General features: G+C 44.3%; 1 protein-coding gene across 1 annotated transcript in view; it reads right to left on the reverse strand.

Moving 5' to 3' along the window:
- The window catches only part of LOC311246161 (CREB-regulated transcription coactivator 2), a gene marked incomplete at its 5' end in the record, with an annotated part of 89,211 nt that overhangs the window by 50,080 nt on the left and 14,985 nt on the right, over positions 1 to 24,146 (reverse strand). Inside the window, 3 exons of the mRNA XM_084336277.1 lie at positions 1,152 to 1,213; positions 8,502 to 8,618; positions 14,875 to 14,976. Coding sequence (XP_084192403.1) covers positions 1,152 to 1,213; positions 8,502 to 8,618; positions 14,875 to 14,976 — 281 coding nt within the window. The remainder of the gene's footprint in view (positions 1 to 1,151; positions 1,214 to 8,501; positions 8,619 to 14,874; positions 14,977 to 24,146) is intronic.

Raw genomic sequence — 24,146 nt, forward strand, 5'->3', positions numbered from 1 at the left:
TAGGAATATTGACATTGTTTGTCTAAAATATCAAATTTACCAGACCGTGTGTGGTAGTGTTGCATTCACCACAGGCAGGGAAAGGAAAAGGGGTCCTCAGGGTTAGAGCTGGCCATGCTATTGCCTGATTTAATTAGGTTTATGAAAAAGTCTGACAGAGTTGACATAAACTGAGGACACAACTTTGATAGGCAGATTTCTATGGAAAATATTATTTGAGTTTCATGGCATGCATTGTTTTATACATTTATAACCCTTATCCATGATTTGATATGTATGTTTTCACAAGTGGAGAGGTTTTTCAAGCTTTTTTGGGCTGGTCAATAATGTGACCCTTGCTGAGGACAAGGAAATTAACATGGGAGCTTCTAACCACAGATTATACATTTAAACAAATATCCCCCAAAAAACAAATATGTGCTAAAACATAACATCAGTATACACAATACCTTTAGATTGAACTTTGTGAGTATGTCAATCATTATTAATTTCTTTATTTTTGATATAAATTAGACTTTTCTATGTAGGACATGTTTTGTCCCGACTCTCAGGAATTAATTCTTTGTTATTAGGTTAGACAACCTTCTAATGACAAATCCTTGTTAAATATTGTTGGAAAGAAAATAAACTTTGAGTTAAATAAACAGAAAGTGAACTGACCCAAAATGTTAATACACAATTTATGAAGCATGGATTTGTAATATTAAGTGCATTCTAAAATTAAATGGTTTTGGCATCACAAAGGCTTAAAAATGCCAAAGGAAGAAGTAAACAAGATGCTTTGAAAATAACAAACCAGGCATCCCCATGGACAGCCAGGAGAGAGAGAGAGAGAGAGAGAGAGAGAGAGAGAGAGAGAGAGAGAGAGAGAGAGAGAGAGAGAGAGAGAGAGAGAGAGAGAGAGAGAGAGAGAGAGAGAGAGAGAGAGAGAGAGAGAGAGAGAGAGAGAGAGAGAGAGAGAGAGAGAGAGCAAGAGAGAGAAATTGCAAGGGGAGAGAGCAAGAGAGAGAGAGAGAAAGAGAAATAGCAAGGAGAGAGAATGATAGAGCTGGCAAGAGAGAGAGATGATAGAGAAAAAGAGAGAGCAAGAGAGAGAGGGAGAACGATAGAGCAAGTGAGAGAGCACGAAAGAGAGAGAGAGAGATCATTACCTTCTCCAGCTGGGGTCTGGGGGTGGGGACAGGTAGGCAGAGTTATATGGAGAGCTGTCCACCTGAGAAGGACACTGGTCAAGGCAACAACGAGCAGTGGATACGCTTGGAAGCGGTAACAGATTACATGTAACTGATTACTCAGTCACTCACGTTATTGAAGGAAGACAGAAGCCGGCTTATAAAACTAGAGGAATGCATTCAGCAGAGTACACAGACCTCCGCCAAGGCCACTAAACACAGTGGCTAGATTACAGGAGAGAGAGAGTCTCGACAGCCCCAGGCTGTTCCCAGATAACACGAACGAGACCTCACACATCACAGCGTACATGATGTCAATATATGTGATTAGACTCCAACGTCCCGAAGAAGTCTCTGCATCACACCACTCAAACAGTGTAGACTGGACAAGAGAGGGAGGGTACGGAGCTCTACGCAGGCTGGACAAGAGAGGGAGGGTACGGAGCTCTACGCAGGCTGGACAAGAGAAGAGGGAGGGTACGGTGCTCTACGCAGACTGGACAAGAGAAGAGGGAGGGTACGGAGCTCTACGCAGGCTGGACAAGAGAGGGAGGGTACGGAACTCTACGCAGACTGGACAAGAGAAGAGGAAGGGTACGGAGCTCTATGCAGACTGGACAAGAGAAGAGGGAGGGTACGGAGCTCTACGCAGACTGGACAAGAGAAGAGGGAGGGTACGGAGCTCTATGCAGACTGGACAAGAGAAGAGGGAGGGTACGGAGCTCTACGCAGACTGGACAAGAGAAGAGGGAGGGTACAGAGCTCTACGCAGACTGGACAAGAGAGGGAGGGTACGGAGCTCTACGCAGACTGGACAAGAGAGGGAGGGTACGGAGCTCTACGCAGACTGGACAAGAGAGGGAGGGTACGGAGCTCTATGCAGACTGGACAAGTGTCCCCCAGGGCTCGGTTTTAGGACCCCTTCTCTTCTCCCTCTACACTAAATCACTGGGTAACATTATCACGTCTCATGGCTTCTCCTACCATTGTTATGCCGACGATACTCAACTCTTCCTCTCCTTCCCTCCCTCAGATATCCACGTCTCTGAGCGGATCTCGGCCTGTCTGTCCGACATCTCCGCCTGGATGACGACCAACCACCTCAAACTGAACCTAAGCAAAACAGAATTGCTCCACCTGCCGGCCAAATCCTCCCCCCTAACCGACCTTTCAATCACAGTCGAGAATGCAGCTGTGACTGCGTCCCCGACCGCCAAGAACCTTGGTGTTGTCCTCGACGACCAGTTGAACTTCTCTGCTCACATCGCAGCGACAACCAGAACCTGCAGATTCCTCCTGAGCAACGTCAGAAGGATCCGCCCCTTCCTGACAAAAGAAGCCACCAAACTCCTCGTCCAATCAACAGTCATCTCCCGCCTCGACTACTGCAACGCACTGCTCGCTAGCCTCCCGGCCACTGCCACTAAGCCTCTTCAACTCATTCAGAACGCAGCGGCCCGCCTGATATCAAACCTACCTGGACAGTGTGAGAAGAGCATTTATGCAGGTGAACACCAGGAAGGCTGCTGGCCCAGATGGCATAACAGGACGTATACTCAAGACCTGTGCCAACCAGCTGGCCCCTGTGTTCACCGCCATATTTAATCAATCACTGGCGGAGTCAGTGGTCCCTGCCTGCTTCAAGATGTCTACCATCATCCCTGTGCCGAAGAAACCCTCCCCAGCATGTCCAAATGACTACAGACCGGTGGCACTCACCTCTGTGGTCATGAAATGTTTCGAGAGGCTGGTCAAGGACCACATTTGTGCCTCCCTCCCCAGTGATATGGACCCTATGCAATTTGCATACAGGACAAACAGGTCCACCGACGACGCGGTCTCCCAGGTACTGCACAGCACCCTCTCGCACCTTGACCGTCAGAAGGGGGGCTATGTGAGACTGTTGTTCATTGACTACAGCTCAGCGTTCAACACCATAGTCCCCACCAGACTGGTGGACAAGCTGATCGAGCTAGGTCTGAGCTCCGCCCTGAGCGCCTGGGTACTGGACTTTCTGAGCGAAAGACCCCAGGCGGTCAGGGTGTGTCAGACCTCCAACACCATCACCCTGAGCATCGGGTCCCCCCAGGGCTGTGTTCTGAGCCCCCTGCTGTACTCACTCTACACACACGACTGTGTGGCCAAGTTCAGCTCCAACTCCATAGTGAAGTTCGCAGATGACACGGTGGTGGTGGGGCTGATCTCGGACAACGACGAGAAGGCCTACCGGGAGGAGGTTGAGGTACTGGAACGCTGGTGCCAGGACAACAGCCTGCTCCTGAACATTGGTAAAACCAAGGAGCTGATCGTGGATTATAGGAGAGGACAGCAGGAGACGCACACACCACTGATGATTAACGGGGCTACCGTGGACAGGGTGAGCAGCTTCAAGTACCTGGGGGTCCACATCTCAGAGGACCTGACATGGTCAACACACATAGACACAGTAGTAAAGAAGGCGAAACAGCGTCTCTACCACCTGAGACAGTTAAGGAAGTTCAGAGTATCGGGGAAGATACTCCAGTCCTTCTACTCAGGAGCTGTAGAGAGCATCCTGACCGGAAACATCACTGCCTGGTATGGAAACAGCACGGCACAGGACAAGAAGGCCCTACAGAGAGTGGTGCGCTCAGCCGAGCGTACCACGGGTATTGCACTACCCCCCCTGCAGGTTCTATACAACAAGAGGTGCAAATCCAGAGCCTGCAGGATAATGAAAGACCCTCACCACCCCAATAACAGCCTGTTTCAGCTGCTGAGGTCAGGCAGACGCCTGCGAACCCCAGCTACTAGGACAGAGCGGCTTAGGCTCAGCTTCTTCCCCCAGGCCATCAGAGCCATGAACAATGAACATTGAGTGCTCAGAACATTGAACTGTCCACACAAGCACACATGAACACACACACACACGACACGCACACTGTGCACGCTCACACACGAGCAGCCACTTAACACTTTAACATGAGCGGGCACACACTCATGTCGCACACACGCACACTTATGGCCAAAGGAAAGGACACTTTAAATTAGAATAACAGGAACAGTGTATTGCACTACCAAAGCTAACTAGCATGTCCCACATGCTCTGTAAATAACTATGTACAGATACCGAGATGTCACTCCATGTTACCTGCTACCTGTTACTGCACAATGTTGTTTCCTTCTTTTGATTCTATTATATGTACCACTGTATTGCACATCGTTGCGGGCAAGACCACCCGCATTTCATTGTATACCTGTATGCCGTGACAATTAAAACTCTTGACTTGACTTGACTTACCGAAGTCGGCCCATGTCACGCCACTTCTTAGGGACCTGCACTGGCTCCCCATTGCTGCACGAATCCGCTTCAAGGCCCTCGACCTAGCATACCGTGCGGCAAAGGGAACCGCTCCCTCCTACCTCCGGTCAATGGTCTCTAACTACACACCCTCAAGACCCCTACGCTCTGCATCTTCTGGCCGCCTCAGACCTACTCCTATCCAAGCTCCGGGAGGGTCATCAAAGAGAAGTCGCCTATTCTCAGTCCTTGCTCCACAATGGTGGAATGAACTACCCACCCCAGTTAGGACAGCCGAATCACATCCAATCTTTCGCCGTCGACTAAAGACGCACTTCAACCATTATCTGAATTAAAAAAATATATATAAATATATATCTAACCCTAACTAACCGTACAGTCATGCACTTGTCCTAATAAACTAACCTACACTGTACCACTCAACACTTTGATGAACATTGTTGCTCAGCTGATAGAGTTGTGCCCTTCCTGATGGCTTGTCGTACAGAACTTGTAAGTCGCTTTGGATAAAAGCGTCAGCTAAATGACTAAATGCAAAATGTAAATGGACAAGAGAGGGAGGGTACGGAGCTCTATGCAGGCTGGACAAGAGAAGGAGGGTACGGAGCTCTATGCAGGCTGGACAAGAGAAGGAGGGTACGGAGCTCTACGCAGGCTGGACAAGAGAGGGAGGGTACGGAGCTCTACGCAGACTGGACAAGAGAAGAGGGAGGGTACGGAGCTCTACGCAGGCTAGAGAAGAGGGAGGGTACGGAGCTCTACGCAGACTGGACAAGAGAAGAGGGAGGGTACGGAGCTCTATGCAGGCTGGACAAGAGAGGGAGGGTACGGAGCTCTACGCAGGCTGGACAAGAGAAGAGGAAGGGTACGGAGCTCTACGCAGGCTGGACAAGAGAAGAGGGAGGGTACGGAGCTCTACGCAGACTGGACAAGAGAAGAGGAAGCGTACGGAGCTCTACGCAGACTGGACAAGAGAAGAGGAAGCGTACGGAGCTCTACGCAGACTGGACAAGAGAGGGAGGGTACGGAGCTCTACGCAGACTGGACAAGAGAAGAGGGAGGGTACGGAGCTCTACGCAGACTGGACAAGAGAAGAGGAAGGGTACGGAGCTCTACGCAGACTGGACAAGAGAAGAGGGAGGGTACGGAGCTCTACGCAGACTGGACAAGAGAGGGAGGGTACGGAGCTCTACGCAGACTGGACAAGAGAAGAGGAAGGGTACGGGGCTCTACGCAGACTGGACAAGAGAAGAGGGAGGGTACGGGGCTCTATGCAGACTGGACAAGAGAAGAGGAAGCGTACGGAGCTCTACGCAGACTGGACAAGAGAGGGAGGGTACGGAGCTCTACGCAGACTGGACAAGAGAAGAGGGAGGGTACGGAGCTCTACGCAGACTGGACAAGAGAAGAGGGAGGGTACGGGGCTCTACGCAGACTGGACAAGAGAAGAGGGGGGGTACGGAGCTCTACGCAGACTGGACAAGAGAGGGAGGGTACGGGGCTCTATGCAGACTGGACAAGAGAAGAGGGGGGGTACGGAGCTCTACGCAGACTGGACAAGAGAGGGAGGGTACGGAGCTCTACGCAGACTGGACAAGAGAAGAGGGAGGGTACGGAGCTCTACGCAGACTGGACAAGAGAAGAGGGAGGGTACGGAGCTCTACGCAGACTGGACAAGAGAGGGAGGGTACGGGGCTCTACGCAGACTGGACAAGAGAGCAACGGCTCAGCCATGCAAGGCCTCTTCAGGCTGCATCAGAGAACAATGAGACATGCCGACTGGGCTGCAGTGGTACAGGTGGTTCTAGTCTGTGGTTCTAGTCGGTAACAAGACCTGGTGACCGAGCTGTGACATCTGGTGGCCCACACAGGAGCTCTGGTGGCCCACACAGGAGCTCTGGTAGCCCACACAGGAGCTCTGATGTTTGGTCGCCAGTTAGCGTTGATGCTCACTAACAGCAAAATATGCTTTGCAATATGGGATGGATCTAGAGCTTTTCATTGATCATTAATGTGGGCATCCATAAAACAGCCCCCCCCCCCCCCGTTAACAAGCTAAAAAGTAAATGTGGAATATCCCTTTAAGTCCTCAGATACGTGAAGCCATCCTTCAGCGTAACCTCAGCGGTGAACTCAGAATGCAGATAACTCCTCCAGGGTGAAGACAGACACCTGGCGGAGGAGAATATACTGCATTGTCTCAGTGTTAAAGGGGCACTTCACAGAAATACAACGCCGATTTATTTTGCAAATCTAAGCTGTTTTGTACACATTCATTTAGTTGGACAGTTATTGAGTAAATTAGTTTGAATAAGGCCACCACTTATGTCATCAGAGGACACTGAATCCTTGTGTTGTGTTAATTACAGCTCAATGAAATGATGTAGAATAAAAAAATTGCAATACCTATTGTCATCCTTATCTCTATTTTATATCTACATCATTTCATTTAGCTGCAATTAACACAACACAAGGATTCAGTGTCCTCTGATGACATCACTGGTGGCCATATTCAAACTCATTAACTCTCAAACTAAATTAATGTGTTCAAAACTAGTTTTTGGATGCGTGTGAGATTATGTGCAAAGTAAAATAGGCGTCGTTTCCAGGTGAAGTGCCCCTTTAAATTAGAAAAAGTATGAAGTCACCTCAAACAAACTGTACTCGACTACTATTTACATGCCGTGTGATGATGTCAGTGTCGCTAGATTAGAACAGCTGTAGGTAATGGGAGCTCTACTAAGCTCTGCCATTACTTATGATGTTACTCAGGCCCTTCACCTCAAAAGCACAAAGGCTCTCAAAGTGGGAGCACTGACCTGGAGTCAGCTTCCGTTTGTTACTTTGCATAATGAAGGAGCACCAAGTGTTCCTGGTCACTGACCGGAGATCAGCGCTCATGCTTTGTGAATATGGTGCCCTGGTGTGTCTAACTGTGGTTACTAAATCCCACAGCAGATCTGGAGTCAGCGTCCTCGTGTCTGTATCACCATACTGCGGTCAATGTCCCCCTTCAGTCCCTTCATCAGTCAGGAAGTCAGCCCCTCTAACAGACTATTGTATGTTTACTGAAACCTGAATAGTGGTGATTCTAACTGCAGATCTCCACCTACCCAGGCTCTCCAGCCAAGGTGACGGAGTAGCAGTCATCTATAACAGGAGGGTTAAAGGAACACGCCGACACTATGGGAACTGCGCCCCCCCGTCTTCTCCAGAGTCAGACCAGAAGATAGACGCCAATCTCCTCTCTGTGCGTTCAGTAGAAAGCCATCTGGTTGCAAGCTAGCCTAGCACAGCACAAAATGGAAGTGGATACGGACCAGCTAGCCTAGCACAGCACAAATTAATGGAAGTGGATACGGACCAGCTAGCCTAGCACAGCACAAATTAATGGAAGTGGATACGGACCAGCTAGCCTAGCTGTTGGCCGAAAACACGTCTCCCGGAGTTTTAAACTAGGCTAGTGGTCCGTATCTGCTACCATTCATTTGTGCTAGGCGGATAGCTTTCTACTGAACGCACAGAGAGCACATTGGTGTCCATCTTCTCGTCCGACTCTGGAGAAGACAATGAGCATAATTCCCATAATGTTGGGGTGTTCCTTCAAACACTCTCCAGCCAAGGCAGTGGAGCATCTGCTGGCTGAAAAGATACTGCCGTTTCTGTAGAGGCGTACGTACAGGGTTAGGGTCTATACTAACTGAAAGGATCCGGTTCTGGTTCTGTAGGGGCGTACAGGGTTAGTATACTAACTGAAAGGATCCGGTTCTGGTTCTGTAGGGGCGTACAGGGTTAGTATACTAACTGAAAGGATACGGTTCTGGTTCTGTAGGGGCGTACAGGGTTAGTATACTAACTGAAAGGATACGGTTCTGGTTCTGTAGGGGCGTACAGGGTTAGGGTATATACTAACTGAAAGGATACGGTTCTGGTTCTGTAGGGGCGTACAGGGTTAGTATACCAACTGAAAGGATACGGTTCTGGTTCTGTAGGGGCGCGCAGGGTTAGTATACTAACTGAAAGGATACGGTTCTGGTTCTGTAGGGGCGCACAGGGGAGATGAAACGCCGGTCCCTCAGGACCCTCTCCACCAGGCCGTGGTGCCTCGTGGAGCGACTGGAGTCCAGAGCAGAGTGGAACGGACCCTGAGAGAGACGAGACAAGAGGGAGGGAGACATGAGAAATAATACAAATCCACTCAAGACTGTTATTATTTCAGGCCATTACAGTCCAAGTGATTCACTGTGTGTGGGGGGGGAAGGGGGGTGCGGAAGGGGAGAACGGAAGGAGGAAAGAAACAGGGGGCAGAGAATGAAAGAGTTGGGGGGGGGGGGGGGGGGGTGACAAACCATCGAGTCACTGAATCAGGTCCACTTCGCTATCATAGGAAATAATGATCTTCTTGAATGAGTTTCCAATGGACCAAAGTAAGGCCTCGCAGTTTCCCTTATATCCACTCGGTAGTGGAGGGGTTTCAACAAGACAATGGGCCTCATTCAACAATACTCTTATTATTTTTCTTATATTCTTGCTTACCTGTCGGTTAAGAGAACAATAAGAAAAGCCACCGCCACATTCATCAAGCTGTTCTTAACGTCCAAATCTGTTCTTACCCAGGTCTGTTGCATGCCGAATCCCACTCATTCTTAAAGGGGAACTATTTTACTATTTCCTTCACTATTTGGGCACTTTTACACAATTCCTGTGAGTCTATGGAACACCTCTGTAATTTTTTATTTTTTTTTTATTCATTGTTTTGTATTTCTAATAAACTACTCAAAAACAGCATTTTTCTACCTCAAGATCTTAAGCCGTTTTGAGCCTGGGAGGCCACGGTGGTGCTGCAAGGGGCCAACCGTGCACATTATTATGCAGCTGAGACATCTCTGACATCACAGATCAGCACATTTTCAGATGACTCAGTTCAGTGAGGCTGAATATTGTGAGAGGAGAATTGGAAAAATGCGCCAATATGAGAATTAGAGACATAGATCCTATTAATATAAGTCCACATAGCTATGAAACAATGCTAAACACTGAAAAAGGCCATTTATAAGATAGTTCCCCTTTAAATTTAAATGCGCGTTCGCGCTGAAAACATTTGTATACAGACACGCCCGCCATCTCCTTATAAGGCGAATGAGGCGTGTGTAAAACAGCTGAGTTTCGGCATCTGATCGCTGTCCATTCAACAGGAAGCGATTTGCGACTGATCTCAAAATGACACACACACAAACGTCTCACGACTCGCGACTCAGTGCATGTGTGTGTGTGTGTTCCTGTGGGTCGCTCATCGCATGCGTGTGTGTGTTAATCTGATGACAAATAAAGACTTATACTTGTACTTATACGTAGCTGTCTTAAATACTTCGAAGCTTCGTAGCTTCGTTCGATGGCACAAGCTTCGGAAAAAAAATTGAAGTTTAAAAAATAAATAAATTTTTTTTTTTTAATAATTTGTATTTAAATTTGTATTTGTTTGCCTCCAAAATCTTGCGCCTCCATTCCAATGAAACGAAAGAAAGCGGCGCCTTCCCGCCTCCATTCCAATGAAACTAAAGTAAGCGGCGCCTCGACTCCACCTCTCTACAACAAGCACGTGGAGATTATCTGTGTTGAAAACAACAAGGACATGTGCAGCAGACATGTCGACGAAGAAGCGAAGCAATGCCGTTTGTTATTTAAGACTATGTCGGACAGATTTGTGTTCATTGTGCTGCTTTTTTAAAGTGTCCCGACCCATATAAAAATATGTCTTAATAAAACGTGCTTAATTAAGTCGAATTCTGCCTTTGTCTCTATCAACTACATATACATATTTATATAATTGTTTGCTTGATAGATGAAGGTTGCAACATAATTATGTAATGTCATGTCGTTGGCTGTGAGAGCAGCCCCACTGCACCCAGGCAGCGCAGCCGAGTGATACCTTGTTGGCTGCGTCACAGTCACGAAAGGGGCTACTTAATTAATCCAATCCACTTTATTTATAGAGCACATTTAAAAACAACAACGTTTACCGAAGTGCTGTACAAGTCCCACAACATAAACTAAAAAAAAAATATATATATATATTAAATAAAATCAAATAAATTCTTTTTTCGAAGCTTCGAATTAAAATCGAAGCTCGGCCCCGAAGCTTCGATTGCCAAAAAAAGCTTTGAAGGTCAGCCCTACTTATACGTATACCGCCTACTGTATAGTGCGAAATAAATCGTTCCAGCAAAGTATGCTTTGTCAATATAGTAATACCGAACGACTGCTCGCTTGTCAAGAACCAATCGCGCAGTAGGTTGGGAAATACTGGATCTGTCACCCGTCATCTCTCCCTGAAAGGTCCCTGTGGCTAAAACCCCGAATTCGCTCAGAACTTGTAGGAGCAGAGCAGAGAAGAGAAGAGGAGATGTTGTAAATATGCATTCTATGCATATGCCTGGGCAGCCAGCATCTAACTGTTCCAACAGCAATATATAATCAATTTCAGAAGAAGGACGCATGCAATAAGTTATAATAATAATAATAATAATTATTGAAAGGTTCTGGGTTTATAAAGTCGTATTTGGGGGCAATTGACCAATGGTTTGCTTTCAACCCATGAACTCCTTCCTCTCTCACCTTTTTATATATATTTTTGTATTGTATCTAAAACTGTATTGTATTGTTTGTTTTGTAAAGTGTCTTTGAGCATTAGGAAAAGCGCTATATAAATCTGATGTATTATTATTATTAGGAATGGTAGGCTTTTTTTTTTTTTTTTTTTAATGTTTCTCATCTGGGTAAGAGTGCTCTCGACCACTCTTAGAATTTGGTCTTGCCTGAGAGAAAAGCAACAATAAGAAAACATTGCTGAATCCCAGGTAAGAACAAAATAAGAGGAAATGCTAGTTAAGAACGAAATCTGTTCTTATATCGCTTCATGAATGAGGCCCAATGACTATGAGGTTAAAGGTCAGACCGTAGTCTTTCATTTGAGGGCGTTTACATCCATATAAAATAAATGGTAAATGGTACTTTTATCCAAAGCGCTTTACCATTTTGTTCCTCACATTTTACCCATTCACTCAAACATTCACACACCGACAGCGGAGGCGACCATTCAAGTTGCCAACCTGCTCATCGAGAGGGGTTAGGGGTTAAGTGTCTTGCTCAAGGACACTTCGACATGCTGGGAATCTATCCGGGAACCTTCTGAATACCAGACGACCGCTCTACCTCCTGAGCCACTATCGCCCCCAATATACATAGCAGGTGAGCCGTGTAGAAGTTATAGCCCTTTTTATACATACACCCTCATTTCAGGGGACCAGAAGTAATAGTACAAATTAAACACATTTAAATAAAGTCGTCATAGTTAAAGGATTTGCAACCAAATCTTGCTATAACAGCTGCCTGAGGTCTGCGACCCTCAAGTTTCATTGGTGAAATTATTTAGTCTTTCCTGCTAACAAAGCAGGTACCAACGCCCCTCAATACATTTGAATGGGACTTAAACTATGTAGTTGACTTCTGAGTGTCATGTTGGTCAGTCTGAGGGTTCAAACTAGGGATGCACCGAATGGGAAATTCTTGGCCGAAACCGAATACCGTAAATAGGAAACCGAATGCCGAAAGGCCGAAAATTATTAATATAAATATATATGTATTCTTTTTTGTTCAGCTACCTGATTATGGCAAAATACATGATTATGGCAAAACTTAACTTAAATAATATTAAGGTAATCACTATTTTCTCTGTAGGATAACTACAACAAAGTGCATTCAGAACAAAGCCAAGGTGCTTCAAAACTGCATAAAGACAGGGCGGCTAAGTGGCGCAGTGGGCAAGGCGCTCGCCACTAATGCGGGAGATGCTGGGTTCGAGCCCAGCTCTCGGCATTGCTACCAGCTTGGCTGGTCGTTCATAGTAACGCAATTGGCAGCGTTAGGGGTGGGAAGCTGGTGGGTGGGGATCGGACGTTGTGGACAGCGACTCCTACAGGTCGGTTGGTGCGCCTGCACAGCAGAATCAGGAAGCAACGGGGGTGGCGTGTCCCTCCCACGCAGACCCTCGCCGCTGAGAGATCGCGCTGTGCAGGTGAAAAGATGTGACGGCTGCCTCCCCTAGGGGACACGTGATGCAAGGATTCGTCCACATTGCAGCCGGCCAGTGGGAGGCATGGCCTAACAGCGTTCGAGACAGGGGAGGGTAGAATTGGACAATACGAAATTGGGATGGGAGAAAAATAGAAAATGGGAGAAAAAGTAGATAAAAAAAAAGAAAAAAAAAATGCATAAAGATCTGCATAAAGACACACACACACGAGAGGGACAATATCTTATAGCAGACTTAATGATGTTACTGTAGTGGCTACTGTCATAATTCACGGCGTTCTAGCCTACATGGAAGGACTGTTGTATTTACTACATCTCCCGTGACTCTTAGCGGGGGATGACGTAGCTTAAGAGAGACTAGTGAAAGAGGAATGGAAGCGTTGTTAGCTAGCTTAACGCTAATGTTAGTTAAAAAGGTTTTTAACCGCAATGGGCATATAGTAATGGCGAGGATATAAAGCATGTTAACTCATTCAGCGCCACCGCTTAATCCACGAGATGACGCTAGTGCGCCACCGGCCTACCGCTCTAAGTCAATGGGGGGACTGCGAGATTTGCGAGTCCTTAAAATATATCTTAAAGTATAGCTATGGGTCTAATACACCCGTCGATTATCAGTTAGTTGCATCCAGTCAACATGTACAAAACGGATCGTTTCTTCATCGGTACATTTCCGTTTTATAGCCTTTTGAATATGAGTATAACTTTGGGTGCCTCCGAGTAATTCCAGAGAAAAACGGATAATAGCCCTTTAGTGAAATACACTAAAACACATTGTAATTTTTTGCCTGATTATCGTATCTTCCTGAAATCAACGCTAGATTATCATTATTATCCTTCCTCGTGCATACATGAAAAGAGCATTGGACCGCGGGGCTCCGCCGCAGCCTCCTCAAACTCAAAAAGACACACAGCCACACGCACAGCCGCGATCGCGGTAGAAAGACATATCAGATCAACGATCAAATTTATATATAGCGTTCTTACCTTGTATCTGATGTAATGCAAAAGAAATAATCCAATTATCTCATCGCCATTTGAAGTACTGGGCGCGGAGGTCCGTGCCACGCTCAACAGCATTGCATATTGAGGGGGGGGGCTCGCAGACGCGTCGGTGTATCTGCCTACCTCGCCTGAGTATTTAAACCACGCCTGCACGTAGGGGTGTAACAATTCGACCTCACAACGATTCGATTACGATTCTTCAGGCAACGATTCAATGCATCATGAAATCTCTTAATTTGACCACGATTAGATTAGATTAATTTTCTATGCATTTTCTATCAGTTAATTCCCCAAAAAAGTTTGAATACACAAATGTGGCTGGGGGAACTGATTCACTCAGCATGAATGGACTATAGGTCAATAAAAACAATACACAAAAAAATATATATAGTTTAATTTTTATTATAATCGATTCTAACATTCAAATCGATGCATCAAATCGAACACATTAGAATCGATGCATTTCGATTAATCGATGCATCGTTACACCCCTACCCGCACGGCTTGGATTGTCCCAGAAAAGAAACTATTCCCAATGGGGTGCAATACCAACTGGAAGGAGTAGGCGACGGTATTTGCCCTTTTGCAAGCTCAGACCCATTCCCAACGATAACATCAGGCTGGATGGATGAAAATGAAGTGGATATCGCTAATAAAAGAAATAACGATTAAAACCCGACTATACTCTGGTCTGGCGCTCAAGCGATGGCGAGTTAACCCGACTATCATCGTGACTGGCGCTGAATGAGTTAAAGACGCATTTATTGGACGCGTTGCTCGCGGAGTTTACATAGAAACAGTGCAACTCCCAAGAGGAGTTATCACAGGCTGTAGAACGCAGGACTGAAGAGCTCACATGTAATGACTGAAGCCGCATTTTGATTATGTCATCACAACAACACGTTAGGTTACGAACGTAACCCTGTTCTTTGACATTCTGTGATATTTTTCCGGTGCTAAAACCCTTTCGGCCGAAAGTGCCTTTTTTAACCATTTTCGGCCGATAATTTTCAGTGGCCGAATATTCGGTGCATTCCTAGTTCAAACACAGTATAATATGTAGTTGACTTCTGAGTGTCATGTTGTTCAAACACAGTATGATTAGCTCTTATGGGAGGGGGTGTTACAGGGGTGTTACGGTCGTAGTTTGTGTGTATTGTTAATTTGTCTCAGGTTCTGTCCTCCATCACCAGATTTTTTTATTATTATTATTTATGAGTGAGCACACTTGACTAATCGGGTGCATAAGAACCTGTTGATTTACTTTGTTGGGCCTGAACTGTCAAGACTCCTGCTGTTAATTACCTGGAAGTCCTGGGGACTCCTGCCGATCTGGTTGACGTTGGGCAGAGAGCCTCCGTAGTAGGGCCCCTGGCTCCTGGCTAGACGCACCTTCTGAGCCTGGATCTGAAGAGGGAGGAGAGACGGAAGCAAACGAGAGAATGAGGATCACAGAGAGAGAATGAGGATCACAGAGAGAGAATGAGGATCACAGAGAGAGAATGAGGATCAGAGAGAATGAGGATCACAGAGAGAGAATGAGGATCACAGAGAGAGAATAAGGATCACAGAGAGAATGAGGATCACAGAGAAGAGAGAATGAGGATCACAGAGAGAATGAGGATCACAGAGAGAGAATGAGGATCACAGAGAGAGATAATGAGGATTTATTCATCACATAAGGTGCAGTATGCATAAGGTAGTATTATTGTCCTTTTCAAATCGCATAGAATCTTGGTCAAATAAAAAATTAGCAAATTAATATTGAATCGTTGCCTGAAGAATCGTAATCGAATCGAAGTGGGGTCAAATTTATTCTTTATTCTTATTTTATCATCATTATTAATCGAATCGTGGTCAAATGAAGAGATTTCATGATGCATTGAATTGTTGCCTGAAGAATCGTAATAGAATCGAAGTGGGGTCGAATGGTTACACCCCTAGTGAGCAGCTCTGTGTGACGCTGGGTGAGCAGCACTGTGCTCTGCGTGACACTCTGAGGAGAGACCAACAGTGACCTCGACTCCCGAAGCTTGGCCTCCATTCTGGGGCTTTGAGTCAATAACAGCGCTGTGGAATATATGGAACCTGAAAGTAGATGTTTCTTTATACTAGAGGTGGGCATAGATAAAAAAAAAAATTAAATCTAGATTAATCTATCTGCAATCCTGGAGTTAATCTAGATTAAAATGGCTCATTTGAAGTCTGCCGAAGGCATTTAAAATATGTGTGTTCTACCAAAATAATGACCAGAAGTAAGTCCTTACTTTTTCTTTCCTCCTTACGTTTCTCAGGCCAGGTGGCCCATTACACCATGAGCCCATCTCCCGTTTTTTCCAAAATGCATTACAGACTGTTTGAAAAAGCTGTTTTGCTATGATAATTGGTAATGAAATATCAAAATAATGTTCAATAAGATGTACTTGTGTTTAATAAATTGTTTTACAATTTAAATCCTCTAATATTGGACGGGTCTTATATTTACCTCAGCTGCAAAGAGCACCAGGCCTTTATTAGAGAGAGGCTTATATAAGAGGCCGGCCTTCATTTCTAAAAATGACACTCATGGACATAATCCATTCTATTTTTTTTTAATACGTACATTGTCTGTCTACATTTATTTAGACTAACATTGGTATTTAAATATTGAGTGCAGTTGCGTAATTGTGAAACTGTGGTGGATTAACGTAATTCACACACTGAAGTTGGAACCGTCTATACTAGGTTGCGGGGCCCGCACGGACAATTTTGCGTGTGGTACCTTCTCGACTCTACCCGAGTCGAATCGAGTTGATAACATAGCAATAGCTTTAGCTAACGCTATCATAGCATCATGATCTGTAATGTCAACTGGACAACGCCAGCCCCGCCTGCCAACGGCATATAGATAGTGAAGGATGTCGAGGTTTTTTAAAGTGTATAAAGTGTATATAATGTATAATGCATGGCTATAGCCATCTCAGAGAAGGAAGACAACAGATGTGGTGGAGGAGGCGGTCAGAGAGAGTCAGTGTGAGAGCAGCGAGCAGGGTGTGTGCTCCAAGGTCATTCGTCATCTTGATAAGCATTGAAAGTGCAGACAGGCAGAGAGACATCAATTGAACGGACGTTTAGTGTGTGGAAGGTGAACAGCAGTTGTCATGACAGCGCGTCACATAGCGACAAGAAGAGAGGCCGGGCCTGTCGTTGCTATGGCGAGAATATAGAAAAGTACGTTTCTTCCCGGTGTAAGCCAGAATGAGAAACGAACCACACAGAAGAACGCACGCGTTGATCAGAGACTTTCATCCCTCTCCACCCTCGCTGGGTGGGGGAGGGGAGTGACGCATCATCACTAGCTTTGGCTAACAGGAAATGGTGGTTTGGCTAACAACGAGGCCCGAACCATTGGAAGAGACAATGGAGAAGAGAATTAAGACTAAACAATGACAATACGAGATGGGTAACATCTGATATGAGGCTTTTGTTTATGTAATAAACAACGTTTTCCAAGAAAGGTAACACGTCTGACGGTGCTGAATTATTATGATTACGGATTGCATTAAAGGGGAATGACCACGATGTACAGCCGGTATGAGAAGATCCAGAGATAAACACAACGCAGAAACTACACGAGCCAACAGAGGAAGAGGTGATACTGGCTGATTGTGATCAGATCTAACAGCGAACGTTAACTAACGTTTGCAAACGAAGCCAACGTCATCCAGCCGACACCACAGATCTAGCTATGACAACGTTAGCTAACGCTAATGCTAACGCCAATGAGAGGGAAACGTTAATGTAGTCAGTGTAGCGGGAACGGTAGAGAAAGGCAGCACTTAATTTGCATTGGCAAGAGTTTCTCATTCTATACCACGGCACGAAAAATAATTGGAAGCCGGCCGGTATTGGTCTGCATGTATCAAACCCCCGGCCATTATAAGAGGCCCGTCCTCTATTTGAATACCCTCCACTATTAGAGGATTTATGGTACATCAGCTAATGTAATTGGCTCCCAGACCCAACTTTGAGAATAGATTAACGGCGGTAAATGTTTTATCGCGCGATAAGAGTCGGCCGTCAACTTAGCCCGGTAACGGCGTTAAAAACCCATCTTTCGCCAATGACTGATTCAGACGTCATTCCTCGCCATGCTTAATCTGCCAATGACGGATTACGATGTCATCGAGATCAATATTTCAAAAATCTGTCATGGCATTCATATTTCACCGACGGATCATTGACGGGTGCTGGGGATCTACACTCAACTCTCCAACGGTTCAATATCGCCACCTGGTGGCCGATCGCCGGGCCGGAAGTGCTTGGTGTCCCCCCTATTCCGTCCGCCACTCGCGGGACTCCATCTTGACACACTGGATAATCGATCGGTTGCCATAACTCAATAAACAACGTTATTTGGACGTATATATTATTATACAACCCGGAAATGGTTCGTCTAGATCAGGGGTAGGCAACCCTAGGCACGCGTGCCTGCACAGGCACGCGGGGGCATTTTCATAGGCACAGGGGGCAGCACTAAAAAAAATAAAAAATGCATTTTGCTTTGAAACATTATAGTGAAATATTTTGCACTGTTGTCGCATTTATCTTGTTGAAATCCTCCCACAGTTTCTTTTTACTACCACATATTTAATTGAGACCCTTTATTTGTTTATTATTTCAATTTAGCTGGAAATACATTGCTACATCATTCAGTAACATTTGCAGAGCCTTATAACAAAAACATTATTACGGTGACCATTGTGACCAGTGGGATTAATCAACAAATTTTATTATTTATTTTTCTATTTCATTGAACATTGCACACGTTAAAAGCTCAAATTTACTCAAAATGTGAGTATTACCAAGTCAACTTGCGTTCTTAAAACAATGACAATAAACATAGTTTTATTAGGTTGAAATAATGTGGTTGTGTATTTATTTTTCTGTTAACTTATTATGGATTGAAAACTGAAAACCTTAATGCACAGTAACTGAATATCAATATTTTAAAGTTCTGGTAACTTAATTCTTTTTTTACAGTGTAGTCTTGCGATCAATCAAAACTTATTTACATGATATACCTCACATTCACCCTCCATTCACATCCTGGTGTTCTCCTGGTGTTCTCCATTAGGCCTGTAGGTGGAGCTATGACAGCACACGTACAGTGTCCAAAAATGAATGGGCAAATGTGAGTGAAATGGTCGCACTGTATGCAGCTGTTTGTCTGCATTGCATTCCCACCCCCCCCCCCCCCCCCAAACTCAGATTTATGGTTGATACAACCATCATAATAATATTGTTAATAATAACAATAACAATAATGATGTAATAATGTAAACATTTTCATTAAAAATACCAGATTATGAGAAATTACGATGCATGGAATATTGTTGAGGCACACTAGTTACAACTATATTTCAAACAGGCACTCTATGTCAAAAAGGTTGCTGACCCCTGGTCTAGATCAATATCCCATAATAGCGATCTTTCTGCTCCACGCTGATCACCCAACGGTCAGAGGAAGCTGCGGTGAGTTTCAGCGTGTTTGATTATTATTATCCATACAAACTGCTATGATCAACATATCACCCATACTACATGATTCATTTAACGTCGGTCATTGCATTATAAACAACACCACCACCCCCCCCCCCTCCCCCCCCCCTCCGGTCACCAGCAGATGATGAGTCATGACGTTTAGGACCTGGCTTGTACAATTGAAATTTTTTATCTGACGTCAATCGCTAGCAAACTGCATTTGATGATGTAATATATGCATAAATGGCTATATCTCACGTTCTATGAATTACTGCAGAAAACGATAAAAACATATTTATACTCTAGACAGTATTTTTATATGAATGTGTGAATGAAAAAGTAAAACGTTCCTACACCCTGAACAATAGCTAATCGATGTTGAATGGGCCATAGTAATGTCAATTTAGCAATACAATTTAAAAAGTTATAGCCCTGCAAAGTAGGTGAACATATCCATAGACAAAATAGCTGGCAGAGAAGGGATTAGGACGAATCAAAGTGGAGGCGGAGAATGGGTTAACGGCCCGGCCTTACTTTATACAGATGCTTTTTTTGTTTAGTTTAAAACGGGCCACTTTGGCGCGGCCGGGTAGTGCAGCGGACTAAGAGTCTGTCTACCACCGCAGAGACAGTGGGATCGAATCCAACTGCCAGCGGTACCTCCGGCTTGGTCGACCGTCCATACTGACACAATTGGCAGCCGGTGAGGGTGGGTCCTGGTCGTTTTAAACAGCGACTCCTACAGTTCGGTCGGGCGCCTGCACAGCGGAGGGAAGGATCTGGGAGAGGTAGTGTGATCCTTCCACACGTTACACTCTCCCAGTGAGAGTCCGCGCTGCCAGGTGAAAAGAAGCGGTTGATTGGCTGCACATGTGTCGGAGGAAGCATGTGATAGCCTCCACTCTCCCAGACAGACGGTAGGGGGTAGAGTGCGCAACGACCAGGAAGGGGATTGGGAATTGGCATAACGACTAACATTGGGATGGGAGAAAGACGGAAAAAGCAGGGGGGGGGGAGATTTTGTTTGACAGTTATTGAGAGTAAATGAGTTAATGAATATGGCCACCGGTCAGGTCATCTGGGACATTGAATCCTTGTGTTGTTTTTAGGACTGTCAGTTTATCGCGTTAATTAGATTAATTAATTACACAGCAAATTATCACGTTATGAAAATGTATTTAAAAATGTCTTTATTTTTTTTATATAATTTTTTTTTATCCCATTCATTCCATAAGAACGTAGAATACACATTTACAGATATTTTTTTTTAATATGGGCCATTTGCATGTTCTTGGTATCTGATTCTAGGGACATCTATGGATCTCAGGGAATGTATTCCCAGTGTCAGAAATACTGTGTCTACTAGGCTTGAGTAAATTGTAATGAACCAAATGAGAATATCAATTATATTTTTTTTATCTTTGACTGTGAATAACACCATGCTAAAATTGACCAGACCTGAAAAATCTAAGCAAATTAATAAATGGAAGATGATTAAACAGAAGGTTTTGTAGATAAAGTACTGAATTCTGCCATCCGGACACATGCAATTTGAAATATGATTATAGAATATAGAATATCAGGGCTAAAATGGTTATGCGATTAAAATGCGATTAAAGATTAATTAATTACAAATCCTGTAATTAATTAGATTAATCTTTTTAGTCGCCTGACAGCACTAGTTGTTTTTGGACGTGTGCGAGATTATGTGCAAAATAAAAATCAGCAATGTTTTGGTGAAGTGCCCCTTTAAATTGAACCGTGCCCTGGAGCATTTGTGTGATTCATTTGGTGAGGCGAGGACTCTGTCACACCTTTGGTTGTTTGAAGTGAGAAAACAAGCAGGCGAATAGAAGGAAATATTTTCACCATTCAAAAAGAAAATTATTTTGCTTGTGTTGCAATAAAAGTAACAAAACTACAGACTTGCACTATTTAAAAAACACCCACAGAAACCGGTAAATCTGGATCACGTGGTTTTTACCACATTTAACCTAAACAGGCTGCCGTAGGAGAAGGAGCAGCTCTACAGAGTCACAGGTTCAAGTCTTCATTGCATTCTGGCATTGGTACAAAGTTCCTCAATGTTCAATTCCACCCTTTCACTACCACACTACAAAGGGTTAACGCTTTCACTACCACACTACAAAGGGTTAACGCTTTCACTACCACACTACAAAGGGTTAAGACATTCACTACCACGCTACAAAGGGTTAACACTTTCACTACCACACTACAAAAGGGTTAACACTTTCACTACCACACAGGACTTGACATTAACCCATTCAGTGCCAAACATGAGATTAGTCGGGTTAACTTGCCATACGTTGAGTGCCAAGACCCGAGAAAACTCGGGTTTTAATCGTTATTTCTTTTATTAGCAATATCCATAAATTTTTCATCCATCCAGCCTGACGTTATCATTGGGAATGGGTCTGAGCTCGAAAAGGGCAAATACCTAAAGGGCCTATCGTCTCCCGGATGGTATCGCACATCATTGGATTGGATTGGGTGATACCGCTCTGCCGCTCTGCTCTGCGGTTGCCGCGCCTGCCACGGGGCGTGTCGCAGCCAATCAGGGAAAACGCGGAAGCACTCGGCAGCACTCCTCCGCTGTTAATAAGCAATAGGCGTCCCACCCAAAACTTGACCAATATAGTTGTGAACTGAGACAACCCTTATTTTGTTATTTTTGAGTACAGTTACAGTTGTGTGTTCATGCAGACACATAATAGCAATTTCATTACGAATTGAAAATGGGGGACCCTGATGTAAACAAGTCGAAAGTCTTTCTCTGGTCTGCATCCCCTTAACAATTGTGTGTATTGAGCTGTACTGTACTGTACCCATTCTGCAATCTGTTAATTAAAGTTAATTAAACTATCTTCCATTAGTTGGATGTATGGCCTCTGCAAGGTTGTGTGCAGCCATTTGTTTTTGTAACATCTGCTACATCTGTCCCACGTGTTCTTTGCAGCTCACAGTTGTTAGTTCTGCCCCTCTTGACTGTGACAAAAAGGTTTTGAACAAACTTAATGTCATAGCTTGTATTTGATGATATTCTTCTTTGTTATTTACTTGAATGGTTTGATCATTGATTGATGGAGTAATATGGGGTTCTGATAAACAAAAATTATTTGTTAAAATAACATAAGCTAACATATATTTTTACATTTATGCAAATGCATATGCAATATGTATAACTTGAATAAGTAATAAATACAGAAACAACATGTTTAACAATATGTAAATGTGTAGCTACATTTATTTTACATTACATTAACATTTATACGGTCTTTGGCCCTTTGAGGGCAACCATAATGCTGATGTGGCCCTCTGTGAAAATGAGTTTGACACCCCTGCTGTACAGCGTCATCGGCAGAATAAGCATGGCGATTAAAGGGTTAACAAAGAGACGCAGAGTTGATTTTGCAAGTATATATATAATTATTATTATTTTCTTTTTAATAATCAATTTATTTTTTTTCATATTCGAATCCCATGCCCATCGAACGAAGCTTCGAAGTATTTAAGACAGCCCTATTAAATGGACTGTTATATCTTATTAAATTGTGGACATTTATACATTCCCACTTATTAGACACTATTTCTGATGGTAAAATGAGCGTACAAAGCAAAATACAGAATTCTGAAATATTAAAACGGAAAAAATGGAATTTGGAAAAAAATTAAACGGATTTCATATGGCTCTACTGTAGTGGTTACTGAGTCATAATTCACGGCGTTCTAGCATACATGGAAGGACTGTTGTATTTACTACATCTCCCGTGACTCAGCGGGGGATGACGTAGTTAAAGAGACTAGTGAAAGAGGAATGGAAGCGTTGTTAGCTAGCTTAACGCTAACGTTAGTTAAAAAGGTTTTTAACCACGACGGGCATATAGTAATGGCGAGGATATAAAGCATGTTAAAGACGCATTTATTGGATGCGTTGCTCGCAGAGTTTACATAGAAACAGCGCGACTCGGGCGAGCTCCCGTAGCTCACCGCGTACCTCGGCGCTATTTCTGCGTCGGGGACAACCGTGCTCGTCACGGATCTGGGGTACACAAGTTCGATTCCCGGACCAGCCGTATTTTCTCAGAGTGTCTTCCCCTACTCTACATCCCATTCAACCTGTTTCTGTCGGTCATGCTTGACCAGAAAAAGCGATAAACGCTAAAAATAAAAAAGAAACAGCGTCCCAAGACAAGAGGAGTTATCACAGGCTGTAGAACGCAGGAAGAGCTGCCAAGCTGCTCACGTTACACGTTGCGCATGCTATGTCTGTAGCCGCGTTTTGATTACGTCATCACAACAACACGTTAGGTTACGAACGTAACCCTGTTATTTGACATTCAGTGATATATTTTCGGTGCTAAAACTTTCGGTGCCGAAAGTGCCCTTTTTAACCATTTTCGGCCGATAATTTTCGGTGGCCGAATATTCGGTGCATCCCTAGTCTCCTCCCCATCATATGTATATACTCTGTCAGGATCTATGGGTAACAGTACTGTATATTTGCATATCGTATATGTCACAAATGTAACAGTACTATATACCTGTATGTCATCTATGTCCCTATGCCATAAATGTCATGATGTCATATATGTTGTGTATGTCATAAATGTCACTATGAATTGAAAATGGGGGACCCTGATGTAAACAAGACAAACGTCTTTCTCTGGTCTGCATCCCCTTAACAAGTGTGTATTGAGCCGTACTGTACCCATTCTGCAATCTGTTAAATAAAGTTCTCATTTCATTCATTCATTCACAAATGGTTAACCCTTTCACTACCACACTACAAAGGGTTAACCCTTTCACTACCACGCTATAGACTGTTAACCTTTCACTACCACACTACAAAGGGTTAACCCAGTTTCACTACCACACTACAGACCGTCTATAGTGTGGTAGTGAAAGGTTAACCTTCTGTAGTGTGGTAGTGAAAGGTTAACCTTCTGTAGTGTGGTAGTAAAACTGTAAAAGGGTTAAAAAGATACAAGATCTCTTCTTCCAGGGAGTCCTGACTAGAGTTGTTCCGATGCAGA

Source organism: Notolepis coatsorum, assembly GCF_963971535.1.
Source record: "Notolepis coatsorum genome assembly, chromosome: 19".
Taxonomy (NCBI): Eukaryota; Metazoa; Chordata; class Actinopteri; order Aulopiformes; family Paralepididae; genus Notolepis; species Notolepis coatsorum.